The 18309-nt window shown below is 37.6% G+C and overlaps 1 protein-coding gene across 1 annotated transcript; it reads left to right on the forward strand.

The window, feature by feature from the left end:
* The first annotated feature begins 748 nt into the window (after positions 1-748).
* On the forward strand, positions 749-14913 carry LOC129225946 (myogenesis-regulating glycosidase-like). Its single transcript, XM_054860500.1, has 2 exons — positions 749-893; positions 12314-14913. Exon 2 carries the CDS (start codon positions 12314-12316, stop codon positions 14309-14311), a length of 1998 nt encoding a protein of 665 aa, XP_054716475.1. The 5' UTR covers positions 749-893; the 3' UTR covers positions 14312-14913.
* The last annotated feature ends 3396 nt before the right edge of the window (positions 14914-18309 follow it).

Below are 18309 nucleotides of genomic sequence, written 5' to 3' on the forward strand. Positions count from 1 at the left end.
CTGTTTTTGGCGTGCTATCATTTTAATTTCCCACCACCACCCTCCGCACAATCACCGTCGACCGGCTCCTCACGATGCTGCTCCTCTAGCGAAAGCCGTCTCCAGGTTGCATCCATGTCCTACACACATGCGCATACATTCACAACTGCACACACGCACACACACAAACACACACCTACACCTACACATACACATACACAAACACGTATGCCTACACACACATACACATACCCGCCCCACACACACACATTCATACACACAACTACCCACACACTTATGCCAGCACACAGACACAAACACACATGCCTACACACACATGCACATACCCCCTACACACAAACACACATACCTCCCACACACAAACACACACGCCTACATACACACACTCGTGATTGCGAAAAACATTATTTGAATTCAAGATGTCAAAATTCAAATTAATTATTTTTATTTTATTTTATTTTATTTATTTATTTATTTATTGATTAAGAGAGTTTTTATTGAATTTGTACTGCTCCTTATTCATTTCTCTGTGTGTGTGAAGGGGGAGGGAATAACCACCCTATCGCTACACCCTGGGACTACCCCTCCTCTCCTATTGAATTTTCACGACTCCATCATTTCTCCTTGTCGCCCCATTTGGAGTCGCGACCCACAATTCCAGAAACGCTGCTTACATATGCGTCCCCGCATCTTTTAACGCGATAGTATGGAGATGAATGCTCTCTGGACGGCCGCCAGCCAGAACCCGCTCCGTTCCAAGTTGAATTGAGGTGACGAGTTTCAAGGTCGTCGTTTAATGTTTTATCGTTGAGTTAATGTTTTTTCGTTATATTTAACTTTCAGTTTTCACTAATGAGAGAAACGACGTAGTGGGGGCTGCTCAGAGAAGGAAGGTATGGCTTATTTTGTGCACTTAACTACAAATGCATTCTAAGCATAAAATCTACTACATCGAACAGGCAACCGTATACAAAGTATACCTCCCATTTTTATTGATATAAGATACTCAGCTGCTTATATACAATTGAAAACATTTAATTTTAATTATTAGGATTAAATTTATAGATGCCCTCGAAACAACTTATCAATTAGTTATGAAATTTCGCTTAGGTCCTTTTAAATAAATAGTGAAATAACAACGAAATATATACCTCAAAGAGATATCTTCTGATGAAACGCCTCAGGGATTTCGTAATTATTTTCATTCTCATTACTACAATACAATGCTTATTCTTACTTATAAGAATACGCGCAAGAATAATAATCGTTCACACTGTTCTTTTTTTTAACATCACTTCTTATGCTTTGCAATTTAATAAGGCAATTAAGATGGCTTCATAACTTCGTGTTCTTTTCTAAGCACATTCTTTTTCTAAAACACACTCAAAGGGGGAAAAATGTGCCATTCCGTGGATTTTATTTTTTCCCCTAACACCGCTGTTTCGATTCTTCCCTCTTAAACCTTTCTTTTTCCGACTGTTTTTCATGAAACGGGTTGAAATTCTAATTGTGATTTTTTATTTTGGCGGAAATAGACATAGAAAATAATCTTGATCTTTACACCTTATCTTACCTAAGTGTTTGGTGTTGCCATCTAGCGACTATCCTAGTAGTTCGACCAAAGATTTTAGAAAAGTCCTTGGTTCAACTTTCTACAGTAACTGTGATGGTTGGGAAATGACTCAACCCGAATAAACGAATCCTCCGGATTATCCAACTTTAGCAAATTTTGATTTAACTAAAAAAGATTTTAAAAGCAAAGATTGCACATTAGGACGTTCATTCATACACATGAAAAATTAAACAATACAATTATTCTAAAAAGAGAGAGAATTTAATGTTTATAGGTCATTCTCTCGTGCGGGACAGATTCTATAATGTCGCCAACATTTTGTTATAGATCTTAATAATTCAATTAAACAGGAATAAGCACTTTTGTTTTGTCACTACATTTGATACAATAGCACTTTTGAAACAGTTCTATTTTCAATAAACTAGGGGGCTCCGCTCCCTGCTTGTTAGTGCTCACCGACCCCCAAAGATTGCTCTTCAATCTTATTTGATTCGCCAAGATTTTAATCGTCGATAAGAAACAATCAGAAGAACAACGCGTTACGAGTTTTGTTTGGAACAAAAAGCACCTTTCCCCCTTCACGGGTTTAAAACTAATTTGTACTAACTTGTAGATCTATTCGCAACTCCAGAGCTCGAATACGCTACTTTTCGGTGATTTATAAAATTGCCGAAAAAGGTAAAACATAGCATTCCACGTGTACCATTTTGGGCAAAACAAGCAGTTTGTTATGAGTATTTTTCTTTTATTTGCGTGATTCATCATTTGGAATCGTCATTCGCAACAGCTTAACATCAAAAATATCTGCTAAAAAACTGTGAGTACACATTTTATTTATCTTGTTCTGTGTGAATTTGAATAAATATTAGTTTTCCATTTCGATGGAAAAAAAGCGGACTTAATAACATTGGCTGGACACTAGGGACATGCTGAAAAATTACTGTTTTTTCCTTAACCTAATTCCAAATAATTGATTCAAATAACCTTATTACTACAGCATCTTCCTGAAATGTAAATATTCTTGAAAATATTTATTGCAGAACGGATTGAAAAATACAGAAAGACGTTAAGAATTTGAACAATAAAAAATGAAAGCTTGGAACTTTTATCGCTAAAATAGTGCGCCAACTTTACTTTATTGCTCTGCAAAAGCTGCCATTATCGGTGGAAGAGTTTCACAAAAAATTTGTTTAGGGTTATTGGTTTAGTATTTTGTGAAAGAATAATTTTGACGAGATTTCGCTTGTCAGTTAAATCAGTTCCTTGACGAATGAATTAAATGCATGAAGATTTAAAACAGAACTGCCACTGTGCCACTACACATCCGTAAGCATTTTGTAAATGATTTACACAGCATACCATGACAGAATTTTCTCATTTAGTTGAGTATTAGAAACGTATGAAACAGTGATAATTAAAATGAACTGATTCGAAGAAATAAGTTAATTACATAAATAAAAACAATTTGCTCCAGATAAACAAAACAATGAATATCATCTTCCTCTTCGATATTCAATCATAGTCATAGAAATAAATTATCTAGCATTAAATTTTACTCTTGACAGTCTTACGGTCACGTATGTGCACTATGTGACAAAAATGTCATCAAATGCCGGAAATGTCACGAAAGCTGACATAATAAGTACCAATGAAAAGAAAAAAACGGTACAAAATGAAAATGTTGTTCGAAGTGAACAACTAAATTATCTAGCATTAAATTTTACTCCTGACAGTCTTACGGTCACGTATGTGCACTATGTGACAAAAATGTCATCAAATGCCGGAAATGTCACGAAAACTGACATAATAAGTACCAATGAAAAGAAAAAAAACAGTACAAAATGAAAATGTTGTTCGAAGTGAACCAAAAATTTATGAATATCGAATTCAACATCGTGAAAATGGCTGCTTCAGAACAACTTGCTGTGTGTTTTGCATTAATTTCTTACTTTTGTAATACTTTTTGATTTCTCATCTCTTTCTACATGGGTCAGAATAACCAAAAGACTTTAAAAACATCTTTTCAAAAGAATGAAGAACAAAAAAAATCATACATACGAACAAAAATTTCTGTCATTTACTAAGCTTAGAAGCAGTTTAATCGTTACGGCGTGCGTTTGTTTTACCTTTTTCATCCGCCATTGGACAGTGACTGCAGCGTCCCCTATAGTTTGCTGAGGTTGCGAATAGGTGCTAAGAGGCTCCTGAGCATTGTAAAATGGCATTTTTGTGCGTTTGAAAAGTCCTGTTCAGTTTGTGTCTCTAGTAATATATTTTGCTCTTTAGTTAAGGACTTGAATTGAGTTTATTTCCCTACGATTTTCCGCTAAAATAGAAAACCTTATATATGCTGTTTTAATTAATTTAGAAAGTTGGAACATGCTTTAATTGATGCAGTAACAAAATCTCTTTCGAACGACATTTAATGGTAAGGAGTGTGATAAATTTTTCATCCATTTAGTAAGCAATTTACGTGAAATTTTTAACTTAAATAGTTAATTATAACAAAACTACTACGATTTTTAAAATAAAAAAAAACCCAGTTGCTCGAAATAATTTTGTTAAAAATTTCAAGGCTGTAGGTGCAATGGGGTCTCCTGGACACTGGTCCGCCAGACTTCCTTTCACAATTTCTTTGATCTTACTTTTTTTACTTTCTTCTATATCTAATATATAGAAGAAAGTATTGGATTCGTGCAAATTTTCGAATTTCGAATTTTGACGGATTCGAACGTTTTGAGGTGTGCTGAGTCCATTTCGACTATTTTTGGAAAATGTCTGTGTGTGTGTGTGTGTGTGTGTGTGTGTGTGTGTATGTGTGTCACGTCTGTGTGTGACCAGTTTTTTGTGGCCGCTCTACAGCAAAAACTACCCCATAAAATCGAACGAAATTTGGTACACATATGTGTCGCTATGTGAACTTGTGCCCATTGGTTTTTGGCGCGAATTCCTACAAGGGGGGTGGAGCAGTGGGACGTTTTTTGAGCTACGCGTGCTTGCTATTCCTCAGGAAGTAACTGGCGGAATCAAACAAAATTTGGTCCATATGTTGCCATTAACAGGAACAGGTGCTGATTCAATTTTGGTGTCAATAACTGAAACGGGGGTTGAGCTATAGAACGTTTTTTGTCGTCAATTGTGACTGCTGTATCTCAAGAAATAATGAACGGAATGAAAGAAAAATTTATCGGCAAGTAGCCCTTAGTGGGTATAGGAGCTGATTTTATTTTGGTGTCAACAGTTAAAAAGGGGGTAGCGCAATCACCCGCTCTTTTTTTCCATTGTGAGTGCCCTATCTCAAAAAGTAATGCTACGTTCTGGTTGAAATTTGGAATATATGTGAATCCATATGTAAACCGTCTTTGGTTCAATTTTGACGCCAATCGCTCCAAGAGGTGTTGATTTTTTTTTTTTTTTTTTTTTTGTGAATAAAAATAGCTTTATAATTGCAACAATAAGAAAGATAAATCATAATAGACTGTCGTCTGCGTATTTCTCGTGATTTTAATTGTATGGAAGTGATCGGAAAAATTATCTCAATGATTTAAAATTTTTAATTGTTGCCATCCTGTGTTTGTTAACAAATAAATGTTTGTAATTAATTCAAGAAAGGCTTTTAAAATAACTTTCAATTTTCGCTCTTTGCTTTGCTTTTGCAATAATTCAGACATTGTTCAAGTTTTTGCATGTGTAATTTTGTTTTTGTTGGGAATATTGCTTCCTCATCAAGCATGGGGAGGGATCAGAAAAAGAAAAGAAAAATATAGAAGAAAGTTTCGTGATGGCCACAACATACTAGTTTAATATATGGAGATAATTTTGTTATTTAAAATTTAATTTATTTGCATGCAACACGCGCGGGACATCTAACGTCAACCTCTTGTCATTTGCTGAAAGTATTGGTTAATATTTTTTTTTTGCTGAAATAGCAATGACGAAACAAATTGTAGGTTTAGAAATCTGAGGTACCGATGTAAAAGAAACATAAAGCATCCGTTGAAAAATTATGTACAGGACCATTCAACGAAAAAGTCATCACTTTGTTCAGCACATCACAGATTATATACTTCATTAAAAATCAATCATTTTAAAAGGTAATGAACTAAGAAATCACACATAACTACGTTTGTGATTTCTCACGAAACAAAATTTTGTCAGCACGTTCCATACTCTCAGTTGTCCCCTGGCCATATTTTACTCCTTTTGCCTTTTTCTGGATCAGCAAAAGTATTTGGAACTGTACTAAAATTTATTTTTTTGAAAATATTGTAACGGATCCGGTGCGACTTCCAACTTTCTTGAAAGGACGACACAGTTCTTGATAAAAACACAGGAGCTTTATTTACACTATGTACAGGAGAAATCGTTAACAACTGCTAAATTAATCATCAGCAATTAAACAAATATCACACCACACCGTAAACTCAACGGTTACACACGTATTTACTTCCAAGTACGAAAAACAACACAGTGAAATGCCTCGCAATAAACAGAGCTAATACACTCTCAGTTCGAATTCTCAATCGAAACTAACTTTTTATCACGCAGGACACTTTTATAAACATCAAACAGTTTCCACAACATTCGAAATGCTTCTCGAAATTCGTAGACCGTTATCTTATTTTATCAATGAAAAAAAAATAGGGGGATCGTATACTTCAGCCGAATGTAAAGGGGTTGTATATTCATTACAAGAAACTATTTACAGGTTACGTTACTACAATAATTACTGTTTACAGAATTTGTAACATTATTGTATCAATTATAAAAGTTTTCAAGTTGAAATTATAATAATGCAAAGGAGTTTTCATAAATTACGAAAAAAAATATTTTCCCTTGTTACCATATTTTTGAAAAAAAAAAAATTGTGCAATTTCCAAAAATAATTGAGCTTAAATTGTAATAATACATACTTGTGAGTTTCCATGATTGAACCACTTAGTCAGGTGGGCCATTCATGGAAACACATAACGATCCAATAATAGCAACTTCGTCATTTTTAATATTCTAATACATGTTACTGCTGTGACGATTCATGATGAAACATGAAATATGGGAATTGATTCTTGAAAATGGTACTCTTTCAAGCCAATGTTATAGGTTGAATTCCTATTCCTATTCCTATTCAGAGTCACAACTGACTACAACTGTATTTATGTCGAGGTCTGCATACTAAGTGCCTTGCCTCCATTATTTTATATATCGATAGATGGCAGCACCATCATCGGATCGAACAGTTAATGAGAATTTAGAACTAGTCCAGGAGCTAATAGCTACCTAGTACTAGCACCCCCAGAGGTATCGTTTCACTTGGAGGACATTGAGACCACGAGAATATTTAACGTCGCCCAGTCCCCTTTAATGACGACGGTGGGTCTTCGACCATCGAGGTTCGAACCCAGGACCCTCTGGCCCCGAATCCGACACTCTACCGATCGGGCTACCATGGCCCAGGTTGAATTTACTAGTGATATTCAAAGATATGTTAGTACTAATTAAAACTGCCAATCATTAGTAAGTGAAGAGTATAAATTATACTTGCAAGTTTAACTACAACATGTAGTAGTTCTAGCTCATTGTCGACTCGCATTAGACTGTTTTCAGACAGAGGAAGGCACTTTTCTTCACCTTACCTCTCCCCCCCCCCCTCCTAGCGATACGCCTCAAATTGTATCACTCGAGAGACCGCATAGCGAGCCCCCCGTACGGCTGGATTCAAAGGACTACAGTCGAAAGTGGTCCACGGACGCGATGATGCAATGAGCCGGGGAAGGTCCTGTACTAGGCGCCAGCCCTGCTTGGAGTTTACACTTTAATTTGTGATTCTGAGGCACAGTGAGATGTCAAATCTTGATGGCCTGTACAAACTCCGGTGGGGAAAATCTTCGCGGTCCATTCATGGAACCAGTACGGCAACCTTCCCCTAGTTGATGCTTTTTGCATTTTGAATTTCGTCATTTTTGTTACTAATGTTACGTACCGAAACAAAATTACATGTAATACAATTCTTGTTTTTTTGTCGATTAATGGTTTCAAAACCTTTGTTGATATATATTTTTTATTTTTTCATATTAAAAAAATCTTGAATATTTTTTTTTCAAATTTGTATCATTTTGGCCAGCATTGGGTCAAGTTGATACACTTGAATTGTTATCAATCAATGAATAACTGTTATCCTCACGTAATTAGCAACGAAAGAAATTTTTTAAAAGTTGTTTTTGAAGAAGAGTCCCAAAAGATATTTGAAGTATAAATCGGATTTAGAAATAAATGTAAATTTGATTTACAGCTAATACGACCGCAAGAATGAATATATCATCTGAAATACGCTCTTTCAATTATTTCATTTTTTTTTTTTTTTTTGAGCAATCACGATTGCTTATTGCTTTCACTTGACTGTTTTAGGCGTTCCTATGATTTTATTTTCCCACCAGCACCCTCCGCAGCATCAACGTCGACCGACTCCTCACGGTGCTGCTCTAGCGAAAACCGTCTCCAGGTTTCGTCAATATCCTACCCTTACACGCCTACATACACGCACCTACACACATGTACATATATACACCTACACACACATATATACACCTACACACATACACAAGCACATACACACACACGCGCTTGTTGGGGATACATAGACTCTTGGACCTGGTCTAGCTTCGACTAGATCATGGGGAATAAGTCACAACAACACAACAACATGCCAATTAACAACAAAACCAACATAAAAACAACAGAAACCGAGCCAACATACACTCAAGAGCCAAAACATTATGACCACCTGTCAATAACGAGTTGGCCCACCTTTGGCGCGCAACACAGCTTCAACCCGCCTTGGCATGGATGCCACAAGTCCATGGTAGATGGCCGGAGACAGATTGTACCAGATGTTTAAATAATTGTTACGCAAATCCGAGATATTGCGAATTGATGGTCTTTGAACTCTGAGCTGCCGTCCCATGACATCCTAAAAGTGTTCTATCGGATTGAGATCCGGTGAGTTAGGCGGCCAGAACATTAACTGGAATTCAGCATCATGTTCCTCGAACCACTCCAACACAATCTTAGCCTTGTGACACGGGGCATTGTCCTGTTGGAACATTCCATTTTCAGCTGGAAAAATAGAGGTTATGTAAGGGTGCAACTGGTCCGCAATGGTGTTCAGATACCCTGTGGCTTTCAGAGTCTGCTGTACCACAACCATGGATCCCAGAGACGCCCAAGAGAACGTCCCCCAAAGCATGATATAGCCACCACCGGCCTGTGTATGACCTACTGTACATTGAGGGAGCAGCTGTTCGCCCGGAAGACGGCGTATACTGACACGGCCATCGCCGTGATGCATGACAAAGCGTGATTCATATGACCAGGCAACTCTCTCCCACTGATCCATGGACCAAACGCGATGTTACCGGGCCCAGCGCAGGAGCAGTTGGCGGTGACGCTTGGTCAGCAAAGGCACACGAGTGGGACGTTTGCTGCGTAGGCCCATATCCAACAGTTTCCGCTGAGCAGTGTGCTTCGATACTATTCTACTTGGCCCTGCATTGTATTGAGCTGTCAGCTGAGCCACTGTCTGGCTCCGGTTTTGCTTCACCATGCGAGACAGTCTCCGACGACCTTTTTCTTCGATAGCGTGTGGACGTCCAATACCATGTCGCCTACAGGTGGTTTCACCGTCATTCATCCACTTTTCATAAGTACTATCAACTGTAGGTCACGAACAACCCACAAGTTGGGCAGTTTCTGAAATACTTGTTCCGAACCTTCGAGCCATTACAATCTGTCAAAGTTGCTTAGATCCGCAGCCTTTCCCATCACACACAGAAATAAGTGAAATAATGATTCTTCAGACTCTCCAGCAGCAGTTAAATATCGCTTCCACCTGATCACGTGCCTTCCACGTCATCCAGGCGAGTTCTTTGCAAAATGTGGGGGTGGTCATAATATTTTGGCTCTTGAGTGTATACACAAATGCAATGGAGTGGTTTCCTTCAGTCAAAAGTACTATTTTTATTCATTGAAATGGATAGAATAAGCAAAAAAAATTATTTGGACCCAGAAAATACTTTCATTTTCCCAACAGTTTTTTTTTTAATTAATTTTTTTAAATGCCTTATTTTTCAAACAAGGCGTGGTCTTGATGACGTCACAAATGATGCAATTTGGCGCATCTTTCTACTACGTTTCCACGTTATGATAATCAAGTAGTGAATTAAAATTGCGCTCTACGCTTGCTATCAACCATATCGTTGCCCGTACACTTGAGTAAAGATGCGAGTTAAATATTTTGGACCGGGAATGGCAACACCTAATGGCATTTCATCATTTGTGATGTCATCGGCAGAAGCGTTAAACGATGAAAGAGCACCGATTTAAGTTTTTTTTTTTTTAATATTAAACTTAGTCTAATTACTTAAAAAATGGTCAGATCCTATGTTTTTAAGCATGCTCTTTCAGAAAAAAATACTTTTAAAATTTTGGAAACGACCCCATTCTTTCTCAAAGTCAAGGAGGAATTTGCCTCCTCCTTTGTGCCAAAATGATGGCTTTATATGATTTTCGTTAAAACAAATAACTGTAAGTAGTTCATTTTATTGATACAAATTACGTGTTACTCTTTACTGAAGAAAAATACAAAGATTATTGGAACTAATCTGTTGGTATACAAATTTCGAAGTCCGTGACCTTTATTTAGGGCCCTGTTCTTATGAGACGTGGTACCCAACCTACGGTCGTAAAACTGATCCATGTAGCCTATTGTTAGAATCAATATTACGAATCCAAAACTATGCTCTGGAAACGTGCAAAACAACCGATATTCATTAGGTAAGGACTGATTGTTGCAAAATTTCGAATCAAATATTTAGAAATTGCCTTCTAAAAAACTGGGGGAATCTTTGAACTTATGAAATAGACATGTAATAAAAATAACAACAAAATTCTTGGTTAGTAATTTTCTTTCCTTTTCCGTGTTCTCGCATGTTATTTAGGAAAAAAATAAGCATTGTTAAACCTTATATGTATTCTGGCCCACGAGATTTATATTGCTCTGAGGTGTGGCCTTCGGGAAAAGCAAAAGTGGTGAAAGGCAAAGAGGTTGAGCAGCACTGCTCTCCTGAATTTATTATGTATTTTCATATTCGTTGCAACCTGCTGCACAATGTAGATTTTTCTACACAATGCACTTCTAACAGGTTTTTTTGTTTATTTATTTATTTATTTTTTGAGCAATCACGATTGCTTATTGTCCTCACTTGACCGTTCTTGGCGTTTGGTTCCTTTTTCAACTTGGATCAGGGCCTTCTGTAGCACCACCTGAGCTATCCGCTTCTCCTGGTCGGAGGCGTCCATGTCCTACACACACGTACGCTCACACACTCACACACATACACACAAACGACTTCACACACATACACTCACTCACGCCTATGCATACACACAAGTCTACGCACACACACACACACACACACAACTATTCACACGTAACCGCACAGAAGAAGGGGTAGGCTTGGGGGGACAGGAGACGTTTCTAGAAATAATAACTCCAATGATTAGGGTCTTGTCGCAGCTCGTGATTGCGAAAAACATAATTTGAATTCAAAATTTTAGAATTCAAATTAGTTTTTTTTTTTTGGTGTTCAATATTGGACGAAGCTTCATTGATTTTTCTTAAGTCCTCTTTGAGATAGTCGGCTCCGCTTAATTGAATATTGTCGGTTCCAAGAAATATTATTCGATTAAGCGGAGTATTTGACTAAGCGAGGAAATTTTATTTACCTTTTTAAATTGACAACATTTGTCTTAAAGCGTAATAATAATTTTTAATTAAATAGCCATACAGAGGAAATAATTAACGTTATTGGAAAAAAAGTTTTTGCAATAAGCTAAATAAGCAGCAAAATAGTTTTAAAATAATTAGTATACATATTACAAGTACGTATGAAAATTGTAAAAAATAACTTACAACTTGAGTTATGAAATTTTTGTTTTAGCACCTTTTTTCAATGCATTATTTTTTGAAAGACTTCATAATAGTGAATTGCTTGCCCAATGTCTTTCGAAAATACTTTTGTGTTATTTAATTTAATTATCGATTGCACTATCTATTGTTTTTCAAAAGACAAAAGAAATTTGATAGAATAGTGGAAATGTTTTGATCGAATATAAATGTTGTTTTTCTCGCCCGTTTTCGGCGAAAAATATTATTTTGCAATTTTAGGTCAATAATTGTTCTTCCTTAATTTATTTCAAATTTATTCAAAAATTTTCTCAACAAAAATATTTGCGAAAGCTGATCAATATTATTCGATTATCCGGGGAAACTATTCGATTAACCGGGGATCATTAACATTTTTTCTATGAGGAAAGATTCGGTTCTGGGAGGTTTTATTCGTATAAGCGAGTATTCGTTTATCCGTTACCCAATTAAGCGGGGCCGACAGTATTTGCTTTTTTGAATTCCTTTGTGGTGTTATTGGTATTTTATAATCCTTTACAATAATTACTAAAATCTAGTAAGTTCGTTCATTTCTTATATTTATGCTTCTTCTAGTTATTATTATTACTGTTGTTGCTGTTTTATCATTATTATTATTATTACTATTATTATTATTATCTTTTAGATGAACTTCATGAAATGTTCGCTTTTAATTTGCATCATTTTCTAGTTATTATTATTATTGTTGTTGCTGTTTTAACATTATTGTTATTATTATTATTATTATTATTATCTTTTAGATGAACTTCATGAAATGTTTGCTTTTGATTTGCATCATTTTCAAACATCATGTTAGTGCCATTGTCACTGATACAGATGGCAACTCATCCGAAATTCCAACGTTACGTTTGGATTCCCTTCAACTTACTCTGTCATCGAAATTGCTGCTTGATCTCACATCGTCCAGAGGACCCACGTTGAAGGGCTACTTGGGATGGTTGCCACAGCGAAGTAACACCAGTTACCAACCATGTGAGGAGACTGATTCTTCCAAGAGATCCATCTGTGTGGAGTATGACAGAGGGATGTCCGTATCCATAGTGAAAGATAACACCGATCAGTGTGAAGAGGAAACAGAAACCTGTCATGCTGTGTCTTGCTACAAAATCCTTTGGAGGAACCACTTGGAAGGCGCCATGGATTGCTTCGTGATTGGTGATGATTCTTGGTTCGGTGGTGGTGAGGAACTGTCACAACGATGGCCGATGCAAACGTCTTCCAGGTCATGGTACCCTGCTGTGACTGGTGATCCTGCTCAGCACCCGACTGGAAATGTCATGGAGAGTCTGTGGGTATCGTCTGCAGGATTTGCTCTAAGGGTCGACCACCATGTTCCGCTGTTCGTAAGCTTCAACGAGAGCGGGAGTGGAAAGCTTTGTTTCACAACTTCGACGAGGAAACATCCTTATAGAGGATATTCCAACACCCCGGTCTTAGATTACACGATCTGCAGCGCGATGAATGTGAAAGATGTGTATTCGCACAGCATCCACAGATGGTTTAAAAAGCCAACAGGCATCCCAGAGGAGGGGTTGTTCCAATATCCAATCTGGTCCACGTGGGCTCGATATAAGAAAGACATCAATGACACTGCTGTTCTGGAGTTTGCTGAGGAAATTAAAGACTCTGGATTCCCATTCAGCCAGATTGAAATAGACGACGAATGGGAAACCTGTTATGGAGATTTGGATTTCGATATGAAAAAGTTTCCTGACCCTGAAGGACTTGTGCGAGAATTAAACAGATTGCAATTCCCAGTTACTTTATGGGTTCATCCGTTTTGCAACATGGAATGCGAGACTTTCAGAATTGGTGAGGATAAAGGATTTTGGATTAAAGACAAGCGGGGAAGAACACTTCCGGTAAACTGGTGGAATGGTGAAGGTGCACTTTTAGACACCACGAACAGCGAAGCCGTAGAATGGTTCATTCAACGTCTGATGCATTTAAAGGAAGTTTACGGAATCGAATCCTTCAAGTTTGATGCTGGAGAAGTTTTGTGGCTTACTGAGAGCTACAGTTTACACAATAAATCAGTAAATAACCAGCCGAATACTTTTACTCGATCGTACGCGAACATTGCTGCCAGATTTGGAGGTAGGGTTGAAGTCAGAGTCGGACATGCTTCTCAAGAACTACCCATTTTCGTGCGAATGTTCGACAAGTTTTCCCGCTGGGATCATGAAAACGGATTGCTGACTCTTATTCCTACGGCCCTACAGCTATCTCTCTTGGGATATTATTTTATTCTACCAGATATGGTCGGAGGCAATAACTATGAATCCGTCCAAGGGTCATTACCAGATCCAGAGTTGTACATTCGCTGGCTTGAAGCGAATGTGTTCTTGCCAGGCATTCAGTTTTCAATCCCTCCTTGGGACTATGATGAACAAATTGTAAAAATAGCCCTGAAAATGGTAAATCTACGTCAAACGTACTCTCATTACATATTGGACATTGCAAGAGAATCTGTTAGAACTGGTGAACCAATCATACGCCCGCTGTGGTGGCTTGCCCCCACCGACAACGACGCCCTTAACATAGACACGCAGTTCTTAGTAGGTGATGGAATTTTAGTGGCTCCTGTTTTGCAGAAAGGACAGCAGAAAAGAGACATCTATCTACCAGAAGGTAAATGGTTAGATATTCAACGGAATAAAGTGTATGAAGGTTCATTTTGGTTGTATGATTATGCAGCACCTTTGAATTACCTTCCATTTTTTATAAGGCAAGCATAACTGGTGTAGATTTTATATTTAAAAAAAATAAATGTAAAAATAAACTGCGGCGTCTAAACTTATATGAGATTCCTTATGATATAGTCTAAGACAATGTCTTTTTACTTACGGTCAGGCAAAAATTTGCGAAAAAATGCCATGACCGAGGGATTTTTGAGCAATCACGATTGCTTATTGCTTTCATTTGACTGTTTTTGGCGTGCTATCATTTTATTTTCCCACCGCCACCCTCCGCACGATCACCGTCGACCGGCTCCTCACGATGCTGTTCCTATAGCGAAAGCCGTTTCCAGGTTGCGCCAATATCCTACACACACGCATACATAAAAACTACACACACACACACCTACACACACACAAAAACATACACACAACTAACCACACATTCATGCCTGCACACAGACACAAACACATATGTCTACACACACATACACATACCAACCCGCCGCCACACACACATTCATACACACAACTACCCACACACTTATGCCAGCACACAGACACAAACACACATGCCTACACACATACACGTACCCCCTACACACAAACACACATACCTCCACACACAAACACATATACCCCCCACACAAACACACGCGCCTACATACACACACTCGTGATTGCGAAAAACATAATTTGAATTCAAGATGTCAAAATTCAAATTATTTTTTCTTTTTTTTTTAATTTTATTTCCTTTTTAGAAGAAAAAAGTTTTCCTTTCTTTCTCAGTTCTTTTTACAAAAAAAAAAAAAAAAAAAAAGCCTCTACTTGGAATCAAAGAACTTAGTCTGACCACCGATGAGAGCAAGGAAGGATACAAGGGAGGGGCGATGGAGGCCGAGAGACAGGAACTTTCTTTACGTATATTTTCTATGAACGCAAATTTATGTAATATTCGATGGTGTTAAAAGAAAGGGAGCGCTTCCCCGGAATTCTTCCGGAATTGAAGTCTTGAAAACGCAATCGTAGCCCATCTTTTATTACTCTAGGGATAGGGACCGGAACTTTCTGCAGAATTTTTATTTATTTATTTATTTTTTGAAATTGAAGTTCCAAAATCTCAATTTTAGACGATGATATTTTCCAAACAGTAAAGAGTAAAAACCAATCACTCCTTCCTTTAACACTTTCTAGATTCGTCCATGGATGAGATAGAAAGGCCGGAGTGGTTTAGGGGTGGAAATGGACGCATCTATTAGTTTTCAGGGATTCCAAGCTTTTACAGATGTGTGTTAGCCTTTAAAATAAGCTGAGTCCCACTAAATTGGCGAAGAAAGTGCAATCCCCCCCATCATCATTTATTTTCCCCCGATAATCAAGATAGACTCGTCTAAGCTAGACGTTTTCCAATTCCATATCTTTCGAGGGCAGACTGTACATAAGTTAATCTTATGATTTTTATTGTCATGTACTCACAATAATATTGAAAGTAAAGATACGCAATTAATGTGTTAATTCTACACAAGCGAAGAAGTCTTCGAAACAAACCACAAAATGCACCATTAACTGGAGTGATTTCGGCCATTGTGGGTAACGTTGGCTCAACAAATGAAAAGAGATTGTTAATACTGTATGCACGCCCGACGAGAGGCCAGGTCATCTTAGTCGGAAAATATAGGGGACAACATCTTTTGACATCTTGAATTCAAATTATGTTTTTCGCAATCACGAGTGTGTGTGGGGGGGGGATATATGTATTTGTGTGTATGGGGTATGTGTGTGTAGGCATGTGTGTTTGTGTCTGTGTGCAGGCATGAAAGTGTGGGTAGTTTTGTGTGTGTGTGTGTAGGTTTTTGTGTGTGTATATGTGTAAGTGTCTGTATGTATGTGTGTTTGTGTGTGTAGTTGTGTTTGTGTGTTTGTGTGTGTGTGTAGGACATGGATGCAACCTGGAGACGGCTTTCGCTATAAGAGCAGCAGCGTGAGGAGCCCGCCTGTCCACGGTGATGGTGCAGAGGGTGGCGGTGGGAAAAATCAAAGGACCTCAAAAACAGTCAAATGAAAGCAATAAGCAATCGTGATTGCTCAAAAAAATAACAGAAAGAAAGAAAGAAAAAAAGAAAGAAAAAGGGAAAGGAAAAAAGAAAGACAACCAAAGGAAGAAAGAAAAGGGTGGGGGAGAAGGGGCCCGCCTTGGCTCTCTGCGACCTTAATTGTATGAAACATCAAGAGTGATTATCACTTATTAGTGTCAAGGGCCTAGTCAAGGCAACACTGACGTTACTTAATCATTATCAGGGCCTTATTACCGCACAGGCCTACCAGGCCTGGGGGCCCCCTCTTCCTAAGGGGTCCCGAATTACTTAAAGAATCATGCATAGCATTACAACTACACAAAAAATACACACATTTTTAAAATAATAGCCTTCAGGGGGGCTCAAAATTATTGTGGGCCTCGGGCCTCACTTTTAGTTAGTCGGGTTCTGATCATTACTGCTAGTACTTATTAACTTTTCGCTTGTTATGCCAATGTTTCCCAGAAAAGGGACACAGATACTCCAAGTGACGGTATACAAAGAAAATAGAGTATTAACACATGAAATATCGTATAAAACCTTCTTTTTTTTTTCCTTTTTTTTAAAATAAAGATTTGTTTATTTTTGTTTATTTATTTATTTTGCTTGGACAAGTAAAATCTTCGGGGGACGGTCAAATTTTCTCATGGACCGATGCCGGTCCGCCAGACCAGCGATCGAGAATCGGTGGTCTAAGATATTTTATTCAACTCTTAAATGCCTAATTTATGAAAAATCGGTTTAAAAATGTACTTTGACTTTCATTTCTGGTTTGACTCATGGGAAAAATTTTACGAAAAACCATCGCACGGGGCTATGAGAAGCAAAGGGATGCAGGGGGAATTTTCTAGCTTTTGAGCAAACCGTGGTTAAAATTCAAGTCCTAAGTAATCATCATTGAAAAGATTTTCTAAACTGTGTAGCAGCACCTACTAGGACTACTAATTCTTTTGTCCCAAATCAGATGCAAGTTTCTCCTAGCATTCTTACTATTTCTCTCTAATTTTCTATTTTGTTACTTACACCCCTTTGTTTTTAGGTTGTTTGCTTCATCCACTTAGTAAAGTATTGTAACGGATCCGGTGCGACTTCCACTTTCTTGAAAGGACGACACAGTTCTTGAAAGAAACACAGGAGATTTATTCAATAAATTACAGCCCATTAGCCAGGGCTAAAGCAGAAATACGTGAAATACACCGCCAGCTCAGTCATTTCCAGCCGAGGACTGCAGCACGAAACTGCAGTCCTCGGCTGGAAATGACTGAGCTGGCGGTGTACTTCACGTACAGGAGATTTATTTACACTATGTACGGGAAAGATCGACGACAACTGCTACATTAATTATCAGCAATTAAGCAAATTTCACTCAACACCGTAAACTCAACGGTTACACACGTATTTACATTCAAATACGCAAAAATACAGCTCAAAAGGTTTCACAAAACAGAGCAGAAAATGCTCTCCAGCGTACCGCTGCAACGATTCACAAGCAAAAACTAACTCGAGACTGACTTTTTATCATGCGGGACGCTATTTATAGACATCGAAAAGTTTCCACAATATTCGATATGCGTCTCGAAAATCGTAGACCGTTATCTTATTTCTTTCCATTCACAAATTTTATCATTCAGAAATGAGGGCACCGTATACTTCAGCCGAATGTATAGGGGCTGTATATTCATTACAAAAAACTATTTACAGGTTACGTTACTACAATAATTTTAGATGAAAGATAATTAATTAAACGCCAAATTTAGCTAGATTACGACAAATTAATCATAAAAATAATTACTATTTACAGAATTTGTAACAGTATTTTTTATGATTAGAAAAAGCCATTTGACAGCACTGGGCTACAACTGAGAAAACGGTACATGTTTTAAAGTTCAAAGACACTGATTTAAGTATTGTAAAAATATCTCACTGTTCAAGTTAAAAAGAATTATTTTTCACAGAAGTAGCCATTTTCAAGTGTACAAAACT

The sequence above is a fragment of the Uloborus diversus genome, chromosome 7, assembly GCF_026930045.1.
Source record: "Uloborus diversus isolate 005 chromosome 7, Udiv.v.3.1, whole genome shotgun sequence".
NCBI lineage: Eukaryota > Metazoa > Arthropoda > Arachnida > Araneae > Uloboridae > Uloborus > Uloborus diversus.

Excerpts from the sequence above, each read along its gene's own strand:
- LOC129225946 (XM_054860500.1), top strand. The coding sequence starts at position 12,314 with ATGAACTTCATGAAATGTTTGCTTTTGATTTGCATCATTTTCAAACAT.